At 34.5% G+C, this 23416-nt stretch overlaps 1 protein-coding gene across 1 annotated transcript; it reads left to right on the top strand.

Moving 5' to 3' along the window:
- Positions 1–15657: 15657 nt before the first annotated feature.
- Positions 15658–20707, top strand: LOC149963342 (uncharacterized). Its single transcript, XM_090166254.1, has 13 exons — positions 15658–16401; positions 16443–16503; positions 16560–16789; positions 17982–18165; positions 18233–18391; positions 18453–18566; positions 18647–19246; positions 19368–19517; positions 19593–19754; positions 19819–19920; positions 19989–20227; positions 20308–20467; positions 20528–20707. Exons 1-13 carry the CDS (start codon positions 15658–15660, stop codon positions 20665–20667), a joined length of 3045 nt encoding a protein of 1014 aa, XP_090022380.1. The 3' UTR covers positions 20668–20707.
- Positions 20708–23416: the final 2709 nt, after the last annotated feature.

Genomic DNA, 23416 nt, shown 5'->3' with positions numbered 1-23416 from the left:
TTGACACCTCATATCTCGAAGACACTTACACAGCTTTACACTCTTTAACTACATTGTCTGCTTCACGTGAAGCTGAAATGAAGGCTCAAATACAACAAGATGCAGAAATGAAACAATTACTGACGTTCGCACAAGATGGTGGACCAATATTTTCGCACTAGTTAACCCCTTTAACGAAACGCTACTGGCCCTACAAAGAGGAGATATTAACTCATAATGGATTACTCTTTCGTGGGGACCGACTGATTGTTCCCAGTACCGGATGTGGACTACTGAAGACCCTGTGCTTGAAATACTTATGGAGGGCCCCCTACAAGGTCCAAGTAATCGAGAATCAACGGCATTAAAGCAAGTTGATCAATATCAATATTATATGTTAGAAAATGCAAATTTTGAGGTACAGTGCGTAAATGACAAAAAGAAAAGCTTATTTTTAATTTAACAATACTAAAACAGAACACTATTTACTCGTATTTAAAATTCCACGAAAATGGTCGCGATTTGCTTTAAATATATTTTACGATGTTTGTAGGATCTGAGTACTAACAAAAGTTTATAGTATAACTCAATTATATAGAAAAGTAGAGACTATCGTTATAAAACGTATGTACTGTATGTTCTACTGTGGTTACTTTCACTACGCCAATTTGTGAGAGAAGACGGCGTTGCTTAAAATTAAGCCCCGATTATTTAAAATATAATTATTTGTTTAAAAAGTAATTATAATTATTTTTAAAAAATGGAGACTTTATAGCTTTGGTATCAAATAAGCAGTTTCAGGGGAATCAGTTACTTATTAGTTGAACACTCGCATTACAGATGCATGGCGTTAAATCGGGAACCCCCGGGAATAAGCCTAATAAAATACACAATATCATATGTAAAAATAAAATAGTATTGTCCACCTTCTAAATGTATGAACTTATCAGTCCTACTTCAGAACGCGAGGTAGAACTGTAACAACTACTTTTTTATGGGCCTGCCTAAAAATAATAAATAGAATGCCAACTTATTTTACTTTTTAAATATCAGTTTGCCCTTGAAAATTATGTAATTTAAAAGTGTGCCCCACTTACAATTTCCGGTTGGTGACAGTGCTGTTCACAACTATACCCGCCGCAGGGCCACGATTAAAATTAATTAACGTATTTAAACATCAAAATAACAATAAAAATACAATAAATGACTTTCTAAACGTCATTGGTCTCTCTGTATCAAACACTCCAGATAAAAAGGGGCCTGCCTAAAAAGAATAAATTAAACAAAAACCAGTCATAATTATATTTCCACTCTTTAATTTTGTATATAATATCTTAACGTTTATAGAGTTTATTCTGGATAAACTTTGCGTACATTGTTTTGTTATGATGTTTCGTAAAAACATGAATTCTAAATTTATTTTAATGTCTGTCCCTTCTTAGCCGTAACACTTACAAGAATAATCACTGTTTTTTGTTTAATGTATGTCCCTTTTTCAGAAGGAGAAAAATGATTAAATGGAACGTAATAATATTTATTTGGGTGAAACCAAATTGGTTTCATATGGAAACACCGTTTAGAACAGCGAAAACTTAACGAAGTATTTTAGTTTGGAATTTGAAGCGAATTTTGTGTTTTTACTAGGCTTAAATTTTATTACCTTGTTTAGTTGAACTGGGGTATCCTTTTAATAAAGTAAAACGAAAGTTTAGCGAATTACGGAATTTAAAACTAATTATTTCATTAAAATGAAGCCACAGCTAAGCGTATATACAAGGACGGACAAAACTGAGACTACACTCTAAAAATTACAGGTTTAAATATGGCATATAATTGGTTTAAATGGAAATTGTATACCATTAATGGCGAAAATTATGGATGTATAATGGTTTGTAAATAATTTAACCAACTTTAAATCATAAATGGATTACCTGCTGTACTGGTTCTAAACCATAAATATAGTTAAAATTCTTCCATTATTGGGTAGCCTTTAGTGTGCTGCTGAAAGCACTATATTGGTTTAAAATTAAGCCTTTAATATACTAGCAGGAAGCCTTTATTATACTTTTGAAAACACCATAATGGTTTATAGGTAAACTCTTTTTATATTTGAAATAAACCATTATTGTGCTATTTAAGTCAGCATAATGGTGGGAAGCTAAACTATTCTTCCATTTTTGGTTTACCCTTAGTGTGCTGCTGAAAGCACTATACTGGTTTTGAAGTAAGCCTTTAATATACTGGCAGGAAACCTTTACTATAAAGTTGAAAACACTATAATGGTTTATAGTTAAACTCTTATTATATTTGAAATAAACCATTATTGTGCTATTTAAATCATCATAATGGTGGGAAGCTAAACTATTCTTCCAATATTGGGTAACCCTTACTGTGCTGTTGAAACCATCGAGAGAAAAATGAATTTATAAAAAAGGTCGGCATTGGACAAAATCCGCCTGTTTGTGGCGCCTCGCGTAGAAAAAAAAAGTTAAATAATTAGCCATTTCGCGTTAAACGTGGATTTTTTACGCATGCTGGAATATTTGAATTTCATTGAAAGTATGACCAGAAATAATAAGTAAGTGTGGCACTTATCGAATCATTATGCGTCACTTTCAACGTATGACCAGAGGTAACACATAACTCTTTCCCATTGATGAGGGAAAGGCTCAAACCTGGGACCCTTTGGTTGTACGGGCCCTGGGAATGTGTACCGGCTTTTATATACAAAAACTGTATGGTTATGCCACAGGCGTTACAAAAGTTATATTTCTAAGTAGGTGATGGTTGGTTTGAAGGCTGTGCATATGGTATCGTATTACCAAAAGTAACATAACAACAATAAGTATACGATAACTGTATGGTTATGACAAAGATAAGTAAACGAAAACTATATGGTTATGACACAGATAAGTAAACGAAAACTATATGGTTTAGACACAGATAAGTAAACGAAAACTGTATGGTTATGACACAGATAAGTAAACGAAAACTGTATAGTTATTAGAGGTGTCAACGAGCCGAAAAACTCGCGAGGGCTCGCAACTCGACACGCTCGAAGTGTATCGAACCGAGTCGAGCTAAGAATAAATGAGTCGAGCAAAAACGTATCGAGCCGGGTTCTAGAGCTCGCTCGTTAATCAGCAGAAAACGAACCGAGTCACGAACCGACCCTATGTCATATCGAGAGAACAACGAGTCGAGCTAGTTTCTTGGCGAGCGAGCAACGAGTCGAGCTAGTTTCTTGGCGAGTGAGCACCGAGTCGAGCTAGTTTCGTGGCGAACGAGCAACGAGTCGAGCTAGTTTCTTGGCGAACGGATCGAACTACGAGCTAAAAAGTTGAGCCCTGAAACGAATCAAGTGCCCTCCCTTGAAAAAACCATTGGCTCGCTATTTAATAGCTCGACAGCTTACTTTCTAAGGTTAAAGGAACGCACCTTTCTAAAAATGGATATTAGGTTCATATTATTCTGTATTATATTTGAGGCATTCAAGGACGTTCTTTGGGGGTGGGAGCAAACAAGTGGTTGCTCAGCGATAATCATGGATGGTGATGAATATATAAAACTTTTTGTACATTATAGCTGGCCTTTATTTTAAACGCAGACAATAAACCGTTTAAACAAATGTGGTTTCCTGGAGCACTTAATTAAATGACTCAGGTGGAAGTTGCTGTAGTCAGCAGTAGGGTATCAAACTGGGGCGGCGAAACTGCTTCTTGAGACCAGGGCAAAAGGGCGATCGCTAATTCGGCCTATAGGTCAGTGTGGTCTTGAATTTAGCGGCCTTAATTGACGTTTCTGTACATATCAAAGACCTTTAACGGTCTTATATCCTAACACGATTTACACAGTAATAGTTGATTGTGAAAATTATATTTAGGCTTGGACAGTTCCTTTTTATTTTACTTATTGAAAACATTTTATATGCATTTTTTTGTGGATTTCTACATTGCCTCATTGACTTGAACGTGACGCGTTAACTGTGCTTTACACGGTCTGCATTTGCACCGATTTAAAGTTCACTTTGAAATCACCCTTAACGCTCATTCTAACTAACCAACTTTCGTCAGCTGACCAAATTAGGCAGACTAGTCAGCCTGACTTATTTTGCATTCACACTAACCAACTGACACGTTCACATTACCCGCCTTGTTCGTCCGACAAAAATCTTTCAAGTTGTCAGCTGACTAAAGTTGGATAGTATGGATGGGCCTTTAAACTGTCTAGTTCGACGATAAGTTTTACTTTATTTTTTGGTGCTAGAATAAAAATTGTAAATGGCATTCTCGAGTGGTGACCAAGGTTTCAATTAAAATAGCCGCATTTATTATTGTTCGGGTAATTAATTTTAAAACAGAAATTAACGGATTTTAAGTGTTTATTTATTTTCATAAACTCGCTCGGTACAACTATGTATTTTACACAAGTCGAACAGAGCAATTTAAATCGGAAACCATTTTGAGCGAATATACAACTGTGTTGCCCTATATACACAGCTTTTTATTAGTTTTAGTGATATCGGTAGTTTTTCAAGAAAAGCCAGAAATCCTACACAGTACTGATGAGCCACAAAAGAGCGAAACCGGTCTACGGTTGGATTCTCCGGCTGAAATTTTGAATTTTAGACATTTTGATCGAGTTATGCGGCGAGCGAGTCTGAAACGAGTCGAGCGCGACTAAAATAGGGTTCGGCGAGCTAAAACGCCACCCGAGTCGAACTCGAGCCAAGTCAGTTTTTTTCGAGCCTTTGTCGAACCGATCCATAAACGAGCTGAGCACATATCAAGTCGAGCCTAAGCCGAGTCAAGCCTAAACCGAGTCGAGCCTAAACCGAGTCGAGCCTAAGCCGAGTCGAGCCTAAGCCGAGCCTAAACCGAGTTGAGCTCGAAACTCGACTCGGCTCGCTCATTGACACCTCTAATAGTTATGCTACAAGCGTTACAAATTTAAGTGTATGGATACTGTATTATCAAAAGTAATATAATATAACAAGTAAAGTGTTACGTTTTTCCTTGGTAAGGCTTTTTTTCGTACGTAAATGTGTTCTAAGTGTACAGGGTGATTAAAACAGTCTTCGTTACTAATGAAAATGTTAATTCAAATATTGCTTATAGTTAATGTATAATCGAGGTCGGGTTGGCGAAACGAAGAAGACCTCCATCAGCATCCCCCTTTTGAAATTTTATTTACCGAAGCTTCGTCCCCCCCCCCTTCTTGAAATGTTTCGTCAGCATCCTCCCCCTTGAGTTTTCCCTAACCGTCGAAATTATAGTTGGCAAAACCATGTCTTGCCCCGCCCCCCCCAATTCAACCACCTCCGCTACGCCCCTGAATGTACAGAATACTTAATTATGTTTTTGAAATGTAACTATAATATGTAAGATACACTTAAAACACTGCTTGGATTATTTATATTCAAATGTCCGTGGCATTTTGATTTCTACATTCGTTGAAGGTTCGTGGTTGGCGGGCCTGGCGGCGTTAGGTTAACGTAAGCCTACCTCTTTTGTTAATTATTAAATTTAGGTTTCTGTATTTAAATGGATTAAATTTAATTATAATAAAGATTAAAGTTGTTTATATTAGCATCACCTACCTTACACTAGCAAGGAGACTACCCGAGGTGTAACTCACCGATTTTGTTTAAATTCAGGGATTAAGTAGACCTTCATGTAACTTAAAAAACCCCAAAAGGAAAAAAATGCGATGGGATTTAGTTTTACCATGGCAACTGAAAACGTTTTTGACAACTACAATATTATATTTCTCTATGTAAATTAACATAACAAAGGTGGTTAAATTTGGGTAAATATAAAATTTTGGGTAATTGTCTCAATTTGGGTCGGTATTTTAAATTGGGTATATAAATTTAAATAATAATTAGGGTACAATCTACTTTATGTTTTCTGGTAAATAATGCTAACAGATCAACCATTACTGTGTTTTCAAAAGCGCAGTAAAGGTCTCCCGGCAGTATAGTAAGAGTTTAACTTCAAACCATTAAGCTGCTATTGGAAGCGCATTAATGGTCTCCCGGCAGTATAGTAAGAGTTCAAATTCAAACCATTAAGCTGCTATTGGAAGCGCAGTAAAGGTCTCCCGGCAGTATAGTAAGAGTTCAAATTCAAACCATTAAGCTTCTATTGGAAGCGCAGTAAAGGTCTCCCGGCAGTATAGTAAGAGTTCAAATTCAAACCATTAAGCTTCTATTGAAAGCGCAGTAAAGGTCTCCCGGTAGTATAGTAAGAGATCAAATTCAAACCATTAAGCTGCTATTGGAAGCGCAGTAAAGGTATCTCGCCATATTAGTAAGAGTATAACTTTAAACATTAAAATGGATTATATACAAGCCATTATTAAACTCTAATATCATATAAATCGTTTTATATTGCTACAGTAATGGTTTAAAATTAAACCAAATAAATAAATGTTTAATTCTCTGGAAATATAAATGGTTTAAAACTAAAACAATTAAATTTAGAATGGTTTTTATGAAGTCCTTCGATGGATTGGATTTTGGACAAAAAGTTTATACACATTTAAAATGGTTTAAATTTAAACCCTTAGTTTTCAGAGTGTAAAAAACGACGTTACTAGATTTTTATGAATCGTGTACTTTAGTGTCGCCCATGTGTGTGGGTGGGTATGTGTGTGTGATCGGGTATGATTGAGAACGCGAAAAAACATAGCCAAGCGGGGGAAATTCCTCTTAGTTTGCGTTGTGTAGATCATCAAGAGCGCTATACAACGGCCAATTGACGTGGCACCACAGGTTGAATTATATTCGTTTCACCAGTGCGCGCATGCGTTTTTCGCCTTCCCGGCTAGAAATGAAATTGTAGGGGGTTTTCTGCCTAAACCCTGAACTCTATTCCTAGCCTAAAGGAATCACTGCGAGTACTAGCCTACATTAGTTTCTTTGGTCCTCCCTTCTCGCGTAACTTTGTCATTTGGGGTTAGCGAGATTATTTAGGGTGTCTAGGGGTTGATTGCTTAAGTTACTGAATTGAGGATTGCCAAGTTAAAGAAATAAGATTAAAGTTTAATACACTACGCATTGGAAAAATAATAATTAATACACTACACATTGATAAATAATTAACACACTACACTACACATTGGAAAAATAATTAATACACGACACATTGATAAATAATTAATACACTACACTACAAATTGACTGGTGATGACATACTAAGAACATAACACGTGATTTTCAATTTACAGCGGGATCACTCTCGGCCCTTACCCTGCTCATTACGAGGGCCTGAGTACTACGACTCATAACGGCAGAATGCCAATGACTAAATGGTCATATTTATTTATATATAAGATAGTACCTTTTATTGGTCCATGAGTTCGGGAGTCCACCTGTTTTCTCCCAGGCTGCTCGCTTTACGGGAGCACACGCACATCTTTCACGCCACTATCCGTGGTTGGCACAAACCGCACTTTTCGTGATTACCCGGGTTGGCTAGATGAACGGCGGTGGTCCTATTGTTTCCGGCTCTTAGATATCTCGTAACTTGACCATCGTGGCATTGGTCTCTCGGGTCAAGCGCGACCAGTCGAGGAAGTGCGTCCCGACCAGAGTGACTCGTTTTGCCACAAGTCCGCGGTTTTGTTCTCTCGCGTGTCACGTGAACGTGATCCGGTGCTTGGCGGGAAAAGTATTTTCTCCAACCGTCATTTGGGCCCGGATAATTTTTGCTGGGTTCCAACCAATGAAAATCTAACGTGTCGTGACGTTCACTTTTTAATAAGGGTCCCACAGGCGGGACACCTCAAAGGGTCAGTCGCTACTTGACCAATAAATCACTGGTTCAAGTTCTGTCAAAACTGGCGCCAACAAGACGCCAGCCATATATAACACTAAAAATGAGTCACTTTAAGCAATGGTTAACAATTGGTAAATTCTCCGAACTTGGTAATTGGCAACCCTCAATTCGGACGGACAATAAAAATAATTGAGCTGGGGAAAAGAGAGAAAGGGGTTAATGGGCTCGAGGGGAATACGCGGAACGGAACGGGACGGACCTCGCTCTATCCCAAAACAAGCGACGGCGACAAGGAAGGAGAGAGAAGACAACGTAAGGGGGGCTCAGGCTACCTGTGGCCACACGGTCACCCTTGACCCCCCCCCCCCCCCGAAGAGATAAGACTAAAAATATTTTCCCACGGATACTCTTCGCAGCAACGGCCAGCGCCGCCGCTAAGAGTCGCCTGAAAATATTCCCCGTCCGAAGAGGCCGGTAAATGGTTAAGGACGCACGCTTAAAGCTAACAGGCTTGAGTTCGAATCTCGCTTCCGCATATATCTCTTATTAATTTTTTTTTAATTTTACTTTCAGTTTGAACATTTTCTCCGTTTTTTATATCAAATAATTTATATTACTTAAATTCCTCGAATAATATTACTTAAATTCCTCGAATTAATTGTCATTTTAATTCATTTTGGGCTCCCAACGCCATCTCGTTACAAACAAATTACTAAGAATTTTGGAATTGCTGTATTTTTCACTTATAATTATTTATAAGAGTATTTAATCACGGATGATTAGAAAAATTATACTACACCCAATGACAAAAAGAGGGTGCTTTTGGAAAAACCTTTTCCCTGATTCTAAGAAACTGCGTACCTTTGCACGGAAAATGCGAACGCGTTCGCAGCCCGGACAGACTCACAGACAGACAGACAGACAGACCCACAGACAGACACGGTTATTGTAATACCCCTCCAGGGTACAAAGTCCCCTCGGAGAGGTAAATATTAAATACGTGTAATACCAATAAAGCTAAGTAAAATGCATTGTCATAAAGGTAAATAAAATATTTATATTCGATTTCGTCGTTTATTGTAATCTAGGCCATTTCTTTGTGTTTATATCGCGTGAATTAAAACTAATTTTAGAGTTTATTCTAAGACAAGGGAATCTAGATAATTATAATTTATACGAACCTAATAGCAAGGGAATCTAGACTAATTTATTTCTATTTGAACCTATAATAATAATTATTATTATACTAATAATAATTCTTATAATAATGATAATTATAATAACTAACTAACTAATTTATTTATTCTAGAGTCCAAAAAATGTTAATGTCCACGGAACTGTTGTAAAAATATTATTATTATTATTCTAACGCGTTTTCGGTATGCTTTATGTCGTCAACGCGTTTTCCGCGATTGAAACTTACTCTAACACGTTTTCCTTACTTCCGTTTCGAATACCGGAATTATATTTACGCCATCACGAAGAGCGTGAAGAGGGGTATATTTCGTGCTAGTTTCGTTAATTTCCACGCCACCATTTTAAAAATATTGGGCATTTACTCTATTTCTTCTAAATCCTTTTGGGTAGGAAATATGGCGTCTCAGCGATTCATCGTGTTTCAAATTTCTTCTATCGATTTTTGCTACTTCTTTTTCGAATACCGGCAATGTTTTTACGTCGTCCCGAAGAGCGTGAAGAGGGGTATATTTCGTGGTAGTTTCGTTAATTTCCACGCCACTGTTTTAAAAACAAAGCGAATTTATTCTTTTTATTCTAAAGCGTTTTCAGTATGCTTTTGGTCGTCAACGCGTTTTCCGCGATTGAAACTTATTCTATCACGTTTTCCTTACTTCCGTTTCCAATACCGACAATGTTTTCACAACGTCACGAAGAGCGTGAAGAGGGGTATATTTCATGGTAGTTTCGTTAAATTGCACGGACTGGTTTTAGAAATATAGCGAAATTACTCTATTTATTCTAACGCGTTTTTCGAATGGCTTTTCGTTGTGCATGTTTTACGCCATCCACTAGATGGCGACACATTCTCCAAGAGCGGATATATTATGCTGTACCCGTGGCGGTTTATTCGAAATATATTTCAATTACATGAACGTTATTCGAACCTTATAGTAAAGAAAATCGACTTCATATTTAAACGAAAAATAAATAAATATAATATTTGTACGGTTTTAATTAAATGATTCGCAGCATTTTAGTTACGTAAGAACTTTCTATGCATAGAAAAAATATAATTATTAAGTGATGATGATAGTTCTGTGGTGTTTTTGATAATCAAGTGTTTTTAAACATTTTGCTGTGAAAAACCCAAAAGGCTTGTTTAAACAGAAGATAAAGTACAATTTTCACTGATATCTTTCTTTGAAACTTATTCTGCCGCGTTTTCCTCACTTCCGTTTCGAACCACGGAATTTTTTTACGCCATCACGAAAGCGTGAAGTGGGGCTTTAGAAATTTAGTGAAATCATTCTACGGTGTTTTCGTTACTTTCGTTTCTAATACCGGAATTATTCTATTCATTCTAACGCGTTTGCTTTGGTGCAGGCGTATCTTCGTAATTTAAAATTGAACTTTTTTGAAAATATCCATAGAATTAACTAAAACCATTATCAAAAAGTTGGCAAGCCAAAATATACCTCTCCTCGGAAGAATTGTCCCTAGAGGTATTAATTTCTCGAGTCGACCCTTAAAGATATCTCCGCAATTCAGAGTTATTTACTAAAAACGTAATCCCAGTTCATTCCCGCCCGGTATAAAATTTTAATTTTAATTAAAATAATTGAGACGAAACAACCGAGTTTAATTTATTCAGAATAATATAACAACAGCTACTTAGACGTACTAAAACAATGCACAATTGAATTTAACCCTATTTACAGAACAAGTTTATCAGTTAAATATAACACGAAGCAAATTTTAATGAAAGAAATATCTACAGAGGGTATTTGTATTTTTCTCGCTTACGAAATATTTGCCTCATCTTAAACGCTCATTTTATTTCATCACTCGCCCTTGATGAAGATACCGTAGAATAGCTATATTCGACATCTGGTAGTGGACGTTCGTAGACTTCCTGTTGACGTTGTGACACATACCGCATGAAAAAGACCAATACCGTTAAATTTCCAATCTCATATAATGACTCGCACACCCAGGAAATCAATGACTGCATTAGGAATCGTAGATGTCCAAATATCCACACCAATAAAAAATGTATTAACAAGAAGCGATACACTTACCATTCACAAAGCACAGAAATACAATTGACTAAACTAAATCAATAAATGACCGTAGACGGAATAGTTAGGGCTCTTTATAAATAAAAACAAAAGAACCCAATTGATGAACTGCATTAAACATCTTAATCAGTCGAGAAAAAGTTTAAAATAAATTACGAAGTAATGACGACCCAGTTAAAAACCAGACCATGATAAGTGTAAGAGCACGATGTATACAACTCGATATTTTCTTCATAAATGAAATATTACGCTTGAAAACTAATACGCTAAACACACAATAGATAAAAATATACGACTGAAAAAACGAAATAAATTACAAACAAGTCGTCAAGCCAAAATATACCTCTCCTCGGAAGAATTGTCCCTAGTGGTATTAATTTCTCGAGATGATTCTTAGAGATATATATCCGCTATTCAGAGTTATTTACTAAAAACGTAATCCCGGTTCAATCCCGCCCGGTATAAAATTTTAATTATAATTAAAATAATTGAGACGAAACAACCGATTTTAATTTATTTATAATATTATAAATTAAGTAGTTACAACAATGAGTTAGACGTACTGCATTGGGAATCGTAGATATCCAAATATCCACACCAAATGTATTAACAAGAAGCAAAAACCTTACCATCAACAAAGCACAGAGAGCCACTTGACTAAACGACAGCTCGTATATCAATAAACGTTAAATAAACGTCTTTGCATTAATACAACTATATTTTAGTCGATAAGAAAACCCGTAAATAAATAACAAAAAATAACAAAGTGGACCACCCACAGGTTCTACCCTTTAATCCTCTTATCTCTGCTGACCGCGCTAAAACAAGATTTGACCTTAAAACTTTCATACGTAAAAAATGTAGACTTTAAAAACCATTAATATACTCTTCCGCTAAGCTGAGTTTATAATTTTCAAATGAGCGTAACATATATCGGTGGTTCTGTGGTAGAACGTTCGCCTGTCATGGAGGAAGGCTCGGGTTCGAAACCTGGGCGGCGCGTCCGTTTTTAATCAACAGAGAAGAGACTACATTAGAATATATTCAATGCAATAATTTAAATGGAACACGAAATTTCGTTCTATTTTAATAAAATCCGAAATTTAATACTCTGTAAATTTGTAATAAATGCTTCCGATAAAGCTGAAGGTCTAATTTTGGATGAAGCGTAATAAGTGTCGGTGGTTCTTTGGTAGAACGTCCGACATTCATAAGGGAGGTCTCGGGTTCGAATTCCGCGTGATGCGATCGCAAATTGATACTAAGATGAATACCGTAAGCAATTGGTGGAAACCCTGCCATTTGGACGTTGAGACGTTTATCGTAACCCTCGGCACTCGGTCCTTCCCAAAAGTCAATAAGAACAAGTTAGAGAGAAAGCGCCCATACATACAAAATGCAAACACAACACACTTAACACCCACAACCGCCTTAACACGAACTCAACATTCCCACATTACGCATAAGCATTACAATAACCAAATTTCCAATGAAACTGAGTTGAAACCGTCATGACGGTGAGCGTTAACGAAAAAACCAACCAAACCAAACCGCACCAACCGCAAATTTCTCCGTTAACTGCCAACCTTTAAACTACAAAAACGGATTTTCGACTTTGTTCCGGTAACGCGTTTTGGACTTTACCCCGGTAACGCGTTCGCAGCCCACACACATCCCCACACACACACACACACACACCCATACCGGTACACGATTGACAAGTCAGCCACGAGTATTTATAATAAATATTTTGGGACCTTTTTTCAGTGGCGGCGCCAGGGGTAGGCTACGCAAGCTACAGCCTACTTTTATTTCGCTTGTAGGGGCCCCAAAAATAGATGAAAGGGCCCCAAACAGCCCCCTAAAATGATTTGCGAAACCAGAAATATAAAAATACGAATTAAAAGCCTGCTCAGTTTTAAGTTGCGAACACTGAACAGTGATTTCTAATATTTTTTCGAACGCCGCCTTGATTCGTTGTAGCTGCTAAACTAGCTACTTCAAAAGAATCAAAAAGTGTTGCATCGTTAGACAGATGATTAATTGCGCGGTTTCCCAAGTCCCAATCATAGAAATAGAAATGAGACTAGAACCATTGCGCTTTCCGCCAATCCCAAGGGTAACGGGCAAGCTAGAAGGCAGCCATTAGAGTGGAATCGGGCTATCCGCGCCATCTGACAAGCGCATTAAATATTATCGCCATGGTTACTGGGGAAATTTGGAAGTGGCGAGCCACTGCGCATCGTGGCGGTATTTAAGTGTTCGCATTTTTTGCGTCTATAAGCATAACCTTGGATAATTCGAAATGGTAAAAAATTGCGTTTTTTGGCTTCGTAATAACCGATTTCGGAAATAAAATGCTAATTTAATAAGTATGTAATATTATAAGAATTATTTTATAATCTCGTTATTTAAATGTTTTTCACTTTCAGCAAACTTTAATTAGAAAACTAATTATGTTATATGCCAAAGTTCTCCTGAACAAAATTCCCAGAGACAAAAACATGGAATGAAAGGAAATGAAATTAGACATGCTTTCTAAGCTTATTTAATTTGAAGGCCAGTAAAATTAAAACGTTTATAAAACTGTAATTTACGGTAATGTGGATTCTTGTGAACGTAATGATTTTCATAGTTGTTTGAATAACTTACATAATGTCGTTGAAATAATAAATAAATCTTATTTACAACTCAACAATGTCGAAAACCGATCGAAGAACATAAACCAACCAAACAACGTTATGCCACGTGATCGTATTTTGTTTCAATTTTTTCATTAGATGGCGCGGATATGCGCGATTCCACTCTAATGGAGGCTCTCTAGCTGGTACATCTCCCCATAATCTGATCGTTGTTCTAGTCTCATTTCTATTTCTCTGGTCCCAATTTCCAAAATAAAGATAAAAATAAAGCGTGGCAACTGGCAAGTGTTTTTGCAACAATTGTAAGTTGGCCACAGTTCACGGTTTCGGGTTAGAAAATTGCATTGAGTGACAAAAGGTACAAATCGGGGGTTCAGAAACGTCGGAAACGAAAGCTCGAAAACTTTGAGAAAGAAAACCAAAGGAATTGTCTTAGACCTTATCTGTTTAAAGAAGATCATAGAGTAACAGAAGTGTTTACAGCTGTAAATTCAACGAGCCGAAGCCAAGAATGTTCATCAAAAAGTCAAAATGAAATTAATGAATATACTCTTCCAACTGTGACAAATATCACGAGAAATGGTCTTCGAAGATAATCTTTACCTTTTGAAAGCGATTTAATTGAATTTAGTGAAACAACTGCGAAAGTGATTGTTAAGCAAGCGCTTCTGTCTAAGGACTCTGATTTTGAGGCTGAAGAATTGGATTACTTATAGAAGAGTCACTGGAAGACTATTCCAAAGGTCAGTTTTTTAATATTTTCTACAAAGGCTGTAACATTTTGCTACGTATCCCTAGTAGCACGAGTAGTCCGTTTTCAAGTTGGCAAATAGTCGCCGAGTTGGGAGAGAGTCGCAGTTGGCAAAGTGGAATTCAAAGTCCAAAGCCCAACAGCTTCAATATTTTCCCCAACTATAAAACCATATACTTGCCGACCCCTATTTTTAAAAATATTTTAAACTTAATAAAACTTACCCAACTTTAAATAATTCATGTGGGTTTGATATATTTCATAATTATTTTTTAAAATACTTAAAATATAGGTGATTATGAGGTAAGAATATCCTTAATTAGTTACTGTGACGTTTTTCAAGTGGCCACCAAAAGGCCAACTGCATCTTCCCGTTATTGTAATTACAACAAATTTAAGTGATAACTAGTTACAATTAATGCAAAATCATTCATATTATACTATTTTATATTATAGTTAATTTAAATAAATAAAATAAAATACATAATAAAATATTTAAATGAAAACGACTGAATTGATTCTTCAACAGATGTCTCTCACGGCGGCCTTTTTAAATTAAAAATAGCAAAAATTAAAGAAATAAAAATTATTCTTATAATAAAAAAATATTTTAAAAATGATAAAACTTTTGATTTTAAAAGATATAAATATTTTTTAATTTACAAATTTAAAAACCATAATTATTTTATTGGAATGAGGTAGCTAGATGGCAGATCATTCTACCATCTGGAAATTTAAAGTAGCTCCCGCGTGCATGCGATCATAGAGGGTACCGTCCATCATATGTGACCTGGCAGTCCAAAAATTTTCCATAGCTTTCGGAATTCTTTCGGACAATAGTTAGGCCTAGCCAAACCCTCGTGTGGTTAAGTATTTTGCAACTAATTTGATTCATACAAAGAATATTCACATCAAGATTAATTGAAAACGGAAATCTAATAAGTTAAAGGTATTATTTACTATTATTTATATATTTTTGGTAATTATACAGTTCAATATTAATATTTTTTTTATATTTAGGTGGCTGATTTAGCTAAGGCCTTGTACGTGTAATCCAACAACTTAAATAAAAAGTAGTATTGAATTTTTCTTTATTTCTGTTATATATTGCCGAAATTATACTCAATCTTTATTTAAAATGAATCTTTTAGTCTCGAAATTAACATTTCTTAAATTGTTTTACACCATAATGAAATTTTAGCCATACATCACACTGTTTTAGTTCTAAATAACTAACGTTTCCAATCATGGATAGGACAAATAATGATCAGTCGAATAGAATTGGTACTTCCTATAGTAAAGACATTGTGAATGGCTTAAGTAAAAGGCATAAACAGAGGAAAAGGGCAGAGTACGTTAATAGTGTCTTAGATCGTGTAACAGCCACGCAAGAGTCTGAACTAGAAATCAATATCCCCGTAAACAACTTATTACACATGGGAAATGAGGGCGACACGAATTATAATGTACAGAGATTATTGCAATCCGATTCTGATGAAATTCATGATGATCATGAAAATATGTTTTCAGATTTTTCTGAAAATTCATCTTATAGCTTAGATAATAATGAAAGGTATGATGAAATAATCAGTACAACAGCAAGTAATAATAGCTCATCAGATGAGGAAGTAACGGGGCTATCTGAAGCTCTCCGTACTTGGTCATTAGAACACAATATTGATACAGTTAAGCTTAACAGTTTATTAGGAATTCTCAAACGGTATGGTCACAATGAGTTACCTTCAGATACAAGAACCCTATTAAAAACTCAAAGACTTGTAACTGGTATTAAAAATATTACTAATGGGGAATACTGGTATTGTGGTTTCTCTAAAGGTATTAAGGATTTTTTAGATTATAATCCTAATTATAACGGTGATCTATCTTTTGCAATAAATATTGATGGAGTTCCATTATATAAAAGTTCAGGGAAACAGTTCTGGCCAATTTTGGCTTCCGTTTATTCTTTTCCCGATGGGTTTAAAGGGAAGGTATTCATAATTGGTGTTTTTTTTTGGTGAATCAAAACCAGAGACTCTTAATGAGTATCTTGACCCTTTCATTGATGAACTTTCTGAGCTTAACGAAAATGGGTTTGTATATAATGAACGAGTCATAAATTGCAATTTAAATGGCCCAATAATTGTAGATACACCCGCCAAAGCTCACTTGAAACACACTAAAGGACATACAGGGTATTGGTCGTGTGACAAATGTACTATTAGGGGATTTTATTATGCAAGACGGACTGTGTTTGTACATGATCCACAATATGGAGCTGTAACTTTACGGAGTAATATTTCATTTCGTTCTAGAGACAATGAAGAACATCACTTAGCCGGAAATGGTAGCCCTCTTGAACGTTTAAATATAGATATAGTAAAACAATTCCCTCTCGACTATATGCACTTAGTTTGCCTCGGTGTTGTTAGGCGTATGTTACATTATTGGGTAAAGAAAGGCAAGCATGTAGTTCGGTTAAGTAGACACGTTACTAAGGAACTCTCTGATAAATTAGAATCTTGTCGTCGATATGTTCCTAGTGAATTTGCTAGGAAACCAAGGTCCTTACAACATATAGATCGATGGAAAGCAACTGAACTGAGACAGTTTTTGTTGTATACAGGACCAATTTTTTGCAAGGGTATTATTGCTAGTGACGTTTTGCAACATTTCACATTGCTACATTGTGCAATATATATATTTGCATCACCAATTTTAGTTAAATCCCATTTAGACTATGCTGGTGAGCTATTAAATATGTTTGTATCCTTGGCGCCAGATTTTTATGGAAAAGAGTTTATTTCTCTTAATGTGCATGCACTGACTCACTTAAAGCAAGACGTTGAAAACTTTGGCCCTCTTGATCAATTTAGTGCTTTCCCATTTGAAAACCATTTACAAATATTAAAAAAAAAATTACGTTCACCGAGTAAGCCCCTACAACAACTTATAAAGCGGGTGGATGAAAGCTCTTACTTAGAAATAAAGAAACCCTACCGAGACACTATTCTTAAGAAACCTTTCAAAGATCGTAGTATATATATCCCACACAATGCAAAGTCTTTTAAAAAAGTTATTACTTCTGATTTTATAGTTTCAATTTCAACTCCTGATAATTGCTTTCGATTAAGTACTGGAGATGTAATTATTGTCAAAAGTATTTATGTAGCAGAAGATAAATCAATTAATGTAGTAGGAAATTTATGTAAATATGTCTGATGTTTTTAAATATCCTTTACGATCATCTGAACTTGGAATTTTTAAAGCAAGGGTGTCAAAACCATTTAAGGTTTTTTCACTATCAGTAGTGGAACGTAAATGTTTTCTGTTTCCTAACAAAACAGAATCATTGGTATCTGTTGTTCCATTATTACATTATTGTTAATCGACTTAGTGTTTAACGCAGTGTTTTTAAAACAAAAGGTTTTTATCCATTACAAGAATTAACCGTACCCTTTTTAAAAAAATTACTAATGACTATAATTAGATCTATATATAGTAGACTTAAAGTTTGAAGTTCAGTTATGTATATAAAAAATGTTATTTGCTTTTCTTTTCTATTTCTTAGATGTATGTAATATTTAGTTTCACAGCAGATGAAACTGTAGAAGCAGTACCATATTCATGGTGCAAAACAGAAACATTATGTTTTTACCCACCACCAAATTTAAATCCAAAAAAACTTATTTTGGAAGACGCAGTTCCTGAAAAAGACTGGTTACTTCACCAAGGAAAGATTTTAAGAAAATCGAGTAAAATATAGTTTTCTTGGCTTTTGTAATTTTCCAGATTGTCTTAATTTTTGTTTCATCAAAATAGAAACATATCAAGGCTGTAGGCAACTGCTAAATAAAGCTGAACAAACGTCGGATTTAGGCAGTGAGACTGAATTATTAGGGCGTGGAAAAAGGCATTGCAAAAAGAAGGTTTTTTCCTCAAAAAGAGTATATGATAGTGAAAGTTCTTTGTCTGAAGCAGGTATAATCTTACTTACGTACCACGAGTTATTATAATTATTTCATTAAAAATATTCTTAAAGAAACTTTCAACAATGACGATGGATCAGTCTTAAAAGTGCCAAGAAAATCTTCGGAGGCCTCTAAAAGAAAGTTGTTGGAGCTACCAAAAGCACCACTGGCTCCAGCTATTAATTGTAATTATTTTATTTTGAAACCGTATAATAGAAATTTATAATAATAAATTTATTTGGTTTGTTTTGAAATTTCCTTTTAGCTGGCATAGCGGTACTACCGGAGGACGTTAATAAACCTTCTCAACTTGAACGGGAGGAATCTATTTCTTCTAACTCTATGCAAACGTTTCTTGAGAAACTAATTTCTCAAAAAGAGGATGAAATAAACCAGTCAAATTCAGAATTAGAACATTCAACTAGTGTTGCGGGAAATTTAAACCAAGACCATTTGACTAGTTACACTCCTGATTCGTTTGATGAAGATTCTCTCCCACTATCAAATTCAATGAGCTGTCGCAATATAGCAAATGAAAAGTCATTCAGCGCTGCAAAATCATTCGACGTCACTGCAAAGCCAAATAATTCAAAGTTGAACAACGCTTCAAAATCAAACAAGACAAAGTTGAAAAACCCTGCAAAATCAAATAACGCAAAGTTAAAGAATGCTGCAAAGTCAAGCAACGCTGATAAGTTATCCAACACTTCTCATGCCAGTGTCAAAAACTATTCTTTCCAAGGAATATCGAGGAAAGAATTTGTTCAAGCTCAGACCGAAAAAATCACTAAACCTCTAAATCCAAATACTAAAAGGGTGAACACTACATCTAATGGACAAATATCCCAGAATACTACAAGCCAAAGTAATCCAGTTTGCAGCTCTATATATTTGAACATAGGAAATTCTTCACCCAAATTTAAAATATAATTTGATAAACATGATAAATATCTTTGGTATATTTAATTTTACTATATATTTAATAGATAAAAATGCTCGTGATTGTTCAGAAAAGAGTTTCAGTCCCCGTAGGAGTAAGGACTCGAGAAGTTCCGATATGTTTCAAAACCACAAAACTCCAGATTCAACTTATATTTTTGACAACGCCAAGGATCGACAATATAAATACAGACAAGGTAATTTTTAACACCTTTTAAAAGGTATTGCGAAAATTGTAATAAAGTTACTAATTACAAATTATTTTTTTACAGAACAAAATTTACGTAGGCCGATAGAAAACAGTTTGTGTCGCTCAAACAATACCACTTCATTGTGGACCTCTTCTTTCAACGCTTCTCAAAATTCAGAAAATGAAGTTCCTACTTCCATAATTGAGAACTCCGCTAATTTTGGAAATTCTACAGTCAGAGAAGGTAATATTCAAAATGACCATTTAGGCAACTTTTTAAGTGGTTACTGGCAATTTCTCTTATGTAGATCAAGATGAAAGAATTTATTCAGAAATTGGTTTAGAAAATAATTTCAATATTCGTCGGTGTGATGTTAGAGATGAACAATTAAGATTTCCATCTATTTCTGGTAAGGATGAAATTAAAAATACTGTTCGATTTGCATATAGTAAAATTATATTTTTTTATTTTCGGTAGTTAGAGGTGATGAAAAGGGCAATCTGCAATTTCAAAAGAGCGTGCTGTTTATTCTTGGAGATTTGAAAACTAGCATAAGCGAATTGAATTCCAAAATGAATTTTGTATTGGACAAATTAGGTTGTGCTCAAAATAACGAGATTGAAATAGAGGGATTTCCAGAAATCCCTATAAACAATGTAGACGATCTTCAAAAATTAGAAAATATTTTGCAGACACCAGAATTAAGGAAACTTGCAGTAAGTATATATCAAATTACTTTCCATAACTCGAATGCCAAAAAATATGATTGTATGACAAATTTCAATTAACTTTTTAGGTAAAGAAATTTTCTTCATATGGTGGGAGCAACCTAGCTGATTGCTGCAGAAGGATCTTACGCAAAGTGTTAGCCCACACACTTATATTGAAATTTAATTGGCAAGGTGTCAATGGAAAATTCTCGTTTAAAAGTCTAAAGCTAAATGATGTGGTTGTAGGTGAGAATTAAAGTTTTGAATTGCATTTTTTTAATTTCTAAATAAATGTCTTGTTTGTAGGAGCCGTCCAACAAAATCTCCGAAATAGCAAAGATTTTGAAATAATTAAAGTTATTCAAAATTGGGTAAAATATGCTCCAGATCGAGAAGGAGGCCGAGAAAAGAGAAGCAAAATATCAAATGTATTTGATGACATATAGACTATTTGGATTGATCTTCAAATAAAATTGATTGGATTTATTCAAATTTCTTTTCATTTAAATTAGTATATTGTTAAGCATAATTAAATCATGTAGAGAAAAACTGAATTCTTTAGAATTCCTACCCAGAAATCGTAATTTGGTCAACTTTATTACTGAAAATGACTTATTTAACATTTGTAATCTGTCGGAAAACCGACTGTATTTTGACTAAATATCCCTTTCCGTTTTAGAGTTGGCCAACTAGGAACCATAAGTTGGCCATCTTTATTATAGATGTTAAATAACAGTCGTTTTTCGTAATCTCTTTCAGAAAGCCAACTGTATTTCGACTGTATATCCTTTCCGTTTTAGAGTTGGCCAACGATTGGCCAACAGCATGTACCCCACTAATTTACCTGCTGGCGGCCAGGTCGGACATTTTGACGGTAAAATCACTGGTTTCCCAACTGTATAGGCCAACTGCTTTTCCAACGCAGTTGGGCCAGTGGTTTTGTGCTACTAGGGATACTATTCCCTTTCGAAAATTTAAAATGAGCTTAGGGAATTAGTCTAACCAAAAATTATACGAGCCGATAATTCCTCGACTACACCTGACTCTTTTTGTCCTATGGGAAAGCGCATTTCAAAGGGAGGCGTGTTTTTATATTCTCTTTCACCCCTTGTTTCAGCATGCTCAAGCCTACGCTCTCCTTACGTCTAAGTATACAAGTCATACTGATATTGGAAGCTTAGCTTCGTATGTGTTAAAAATCCGGGTGGAATAGATGTTGTACGTGTTTTGGCGGGGAAACATTGCTGATTGAATTAAGCAAAATATTAAAATGGTACTTCTTCGCTTTTTCGCGGTGTTATATGCGCCATATATTAAAAGTTCTAAATTTTGATAAAAATATATGGTCCTGGTCTATCGAATTATATAATTTTAATTGTGTATTTATTTTAATTATTTGATTGTATATTTATTTTAATTATTTGATTGTATATTTATTTTAATTATTTGATTGTATATTTATTTTAATTATTTGATTGTATATTTATTTTAATTATTTGATTGTATATTTATTTTAATTATTTGATTGTATATTTATTTTAATTATTTGATTGTATATTTATTTTAATTATTTGATTGTATATTTATTTTAATTATTTTATTGTACATTTATTTTTATTATGTGATAGTATACAGGGTGTCCATTTTTAATCGAAAAAGTGATTTTTCTCAATAACCGTTGTAGTTATAATTTTGCAATTTTTTGTGTGAATTGTCAGTACCGGGGGCCATTGTTGTACATAATGTTTATCGATTTTAAAATAATATTTTAAAATTTTGAAAAAATAAATTTTGATGTATTGGAGCTCGTAAAATTTTGCCAATGAGAAAAATGTAGAGCGACGTCGAAAACTTAAGAATAACGTTTGGTCGTTGAAACCACAATCATTTTCCACGAAATTACACGCGTTTGAAAATTGACTTAACGGGTAAACAAAATAATTAGAAAAATCAAAAATTAGAATCTTTTGGATGCAGTGGAAGTCGTAAGACAATATTATTTTTAGGATGAACTAAATATTATTTTTATTTATTTAAATTAAATTTAATGAATAATAACCGAAAGTTCAAAAACAATATCCCCGAAATTAGATACGTGATATCTTGAAGGTTCCCCGAGTATTTACTGAACGAAAATGTTCTATGGTAATATAGCATTTAAATGAGAGTTAGAAATTTAGAATCTTACATTAAATAAATAAAAATAATAAATAGTTCATCCTAAAAATAATATTGTCTTACGACTTCCACTGCATCCAAAAGATTCTAGTTTTTGATTTTTCCAATTATTTTGTTTACCCGTTAAGTCAATTTTCAAACGCGTGTAATTTCGTGAAAAATGAATGTGTTTTCAACGACCAAACGTTATTCTTATGTTTTCGACGCCACTCTACATTTTTCTCATTGACAAAATTTTACGAGCTCCAATACATAAAAATTTATTTTTTCAAAATTTTAAAATATTATTTTAAAATCGATAAACATTATGTACAACAATGGCCCCCGGTACTGACAATTCACACAAAAAATTGCAAAATTATAACTACAACGGTTATTGAGAAAAATCACTTTTTCGATTAAAAATGGACACCCTGTATTTATTTATTTGAATTATTTGATAGTACAGTTATTTTAATTATTTGATAGTATATTTATTTTAACTTTTTGATAATATATTTATTTTAATTATTTGATAGTATATTTATTTGCATTATTTTATAGTATATTTATTTAAATTATTTGATAGAACATTTTTAATTCTTTGATAGAAGTAGTGGTACAAGGAGAGAACTATATCGCGTGGTGGAGGTGTATGTTAAATTTGCCTAGAGTTTTGCTGGATGAGAGTTCTAAATCAGGAATGGCGGAGGTGTACGTTAAATTTACATTTGAATTTTTTGCTGGATGAGAGTTCTAAATCAGGAATGGCGGAGGTGTACGTTAAATTTACATTTGAATTTTTTGCTGGATGAGAGCTCTAATTCAGGAATGGCGGAGGTGTACGTTAAATTTACATTTGAATTTTTTGCTGGATGAGAGTTCTAAATCAGGAATGGCGGAGGTGTACGTTAAATTTACATTTGAATTTTTTGCTGGATGAGAGTTCTAAATCAGGAATGGCGGAGGTGTACGTTAAATTTACATTTGAATTTTCTGCTGGATGAGAGTTCTAATTCAGGAATGGCGGAGGTGTAC

This window comes from Leiobunum rupestre, chromosome 1 (assembly GCF_980474605.1).
Source record: "Leiobunum rupestre chromosome 1, qqLeiRupe1.1.hap1, whole genome shotgun sequence".
NCBI lineage: Eukaryota > Metazoa > Arthropoda > Arachnida > Opiliones > Sclerosomatidae > Leiobunum > Leiobunum rupestre.
Note: the sequence above shows the minus strand (reverse complement) of the source record. Positions and strands in the feature narration are given on the sequence as shown.

Bases quoted from the DNA above. Each gene is read 5' to 3' on its own strand.
- LOC149963342 (XM_090166254.1), top strand. From the start codon at position 15,658: ATGGATAGGACAAATAATGATCAGTCGAATAGAATTGGTACTTCCTAT. The intron at 19,755-19,818 runs GTAATATTCAAA...TCTCTTATGTAG, and splicing joins AAATTCTACAGTCAGAGAAG to ATCAAGATGAAAGAATTTAT. The intron at 20,228-20,307 runs GTAAGTATATAT...TTAACTTTTTAG, and splicing joins CAGAATTAAGGAAACTTGCA to GTAAAGAAATTTTCTTCATA.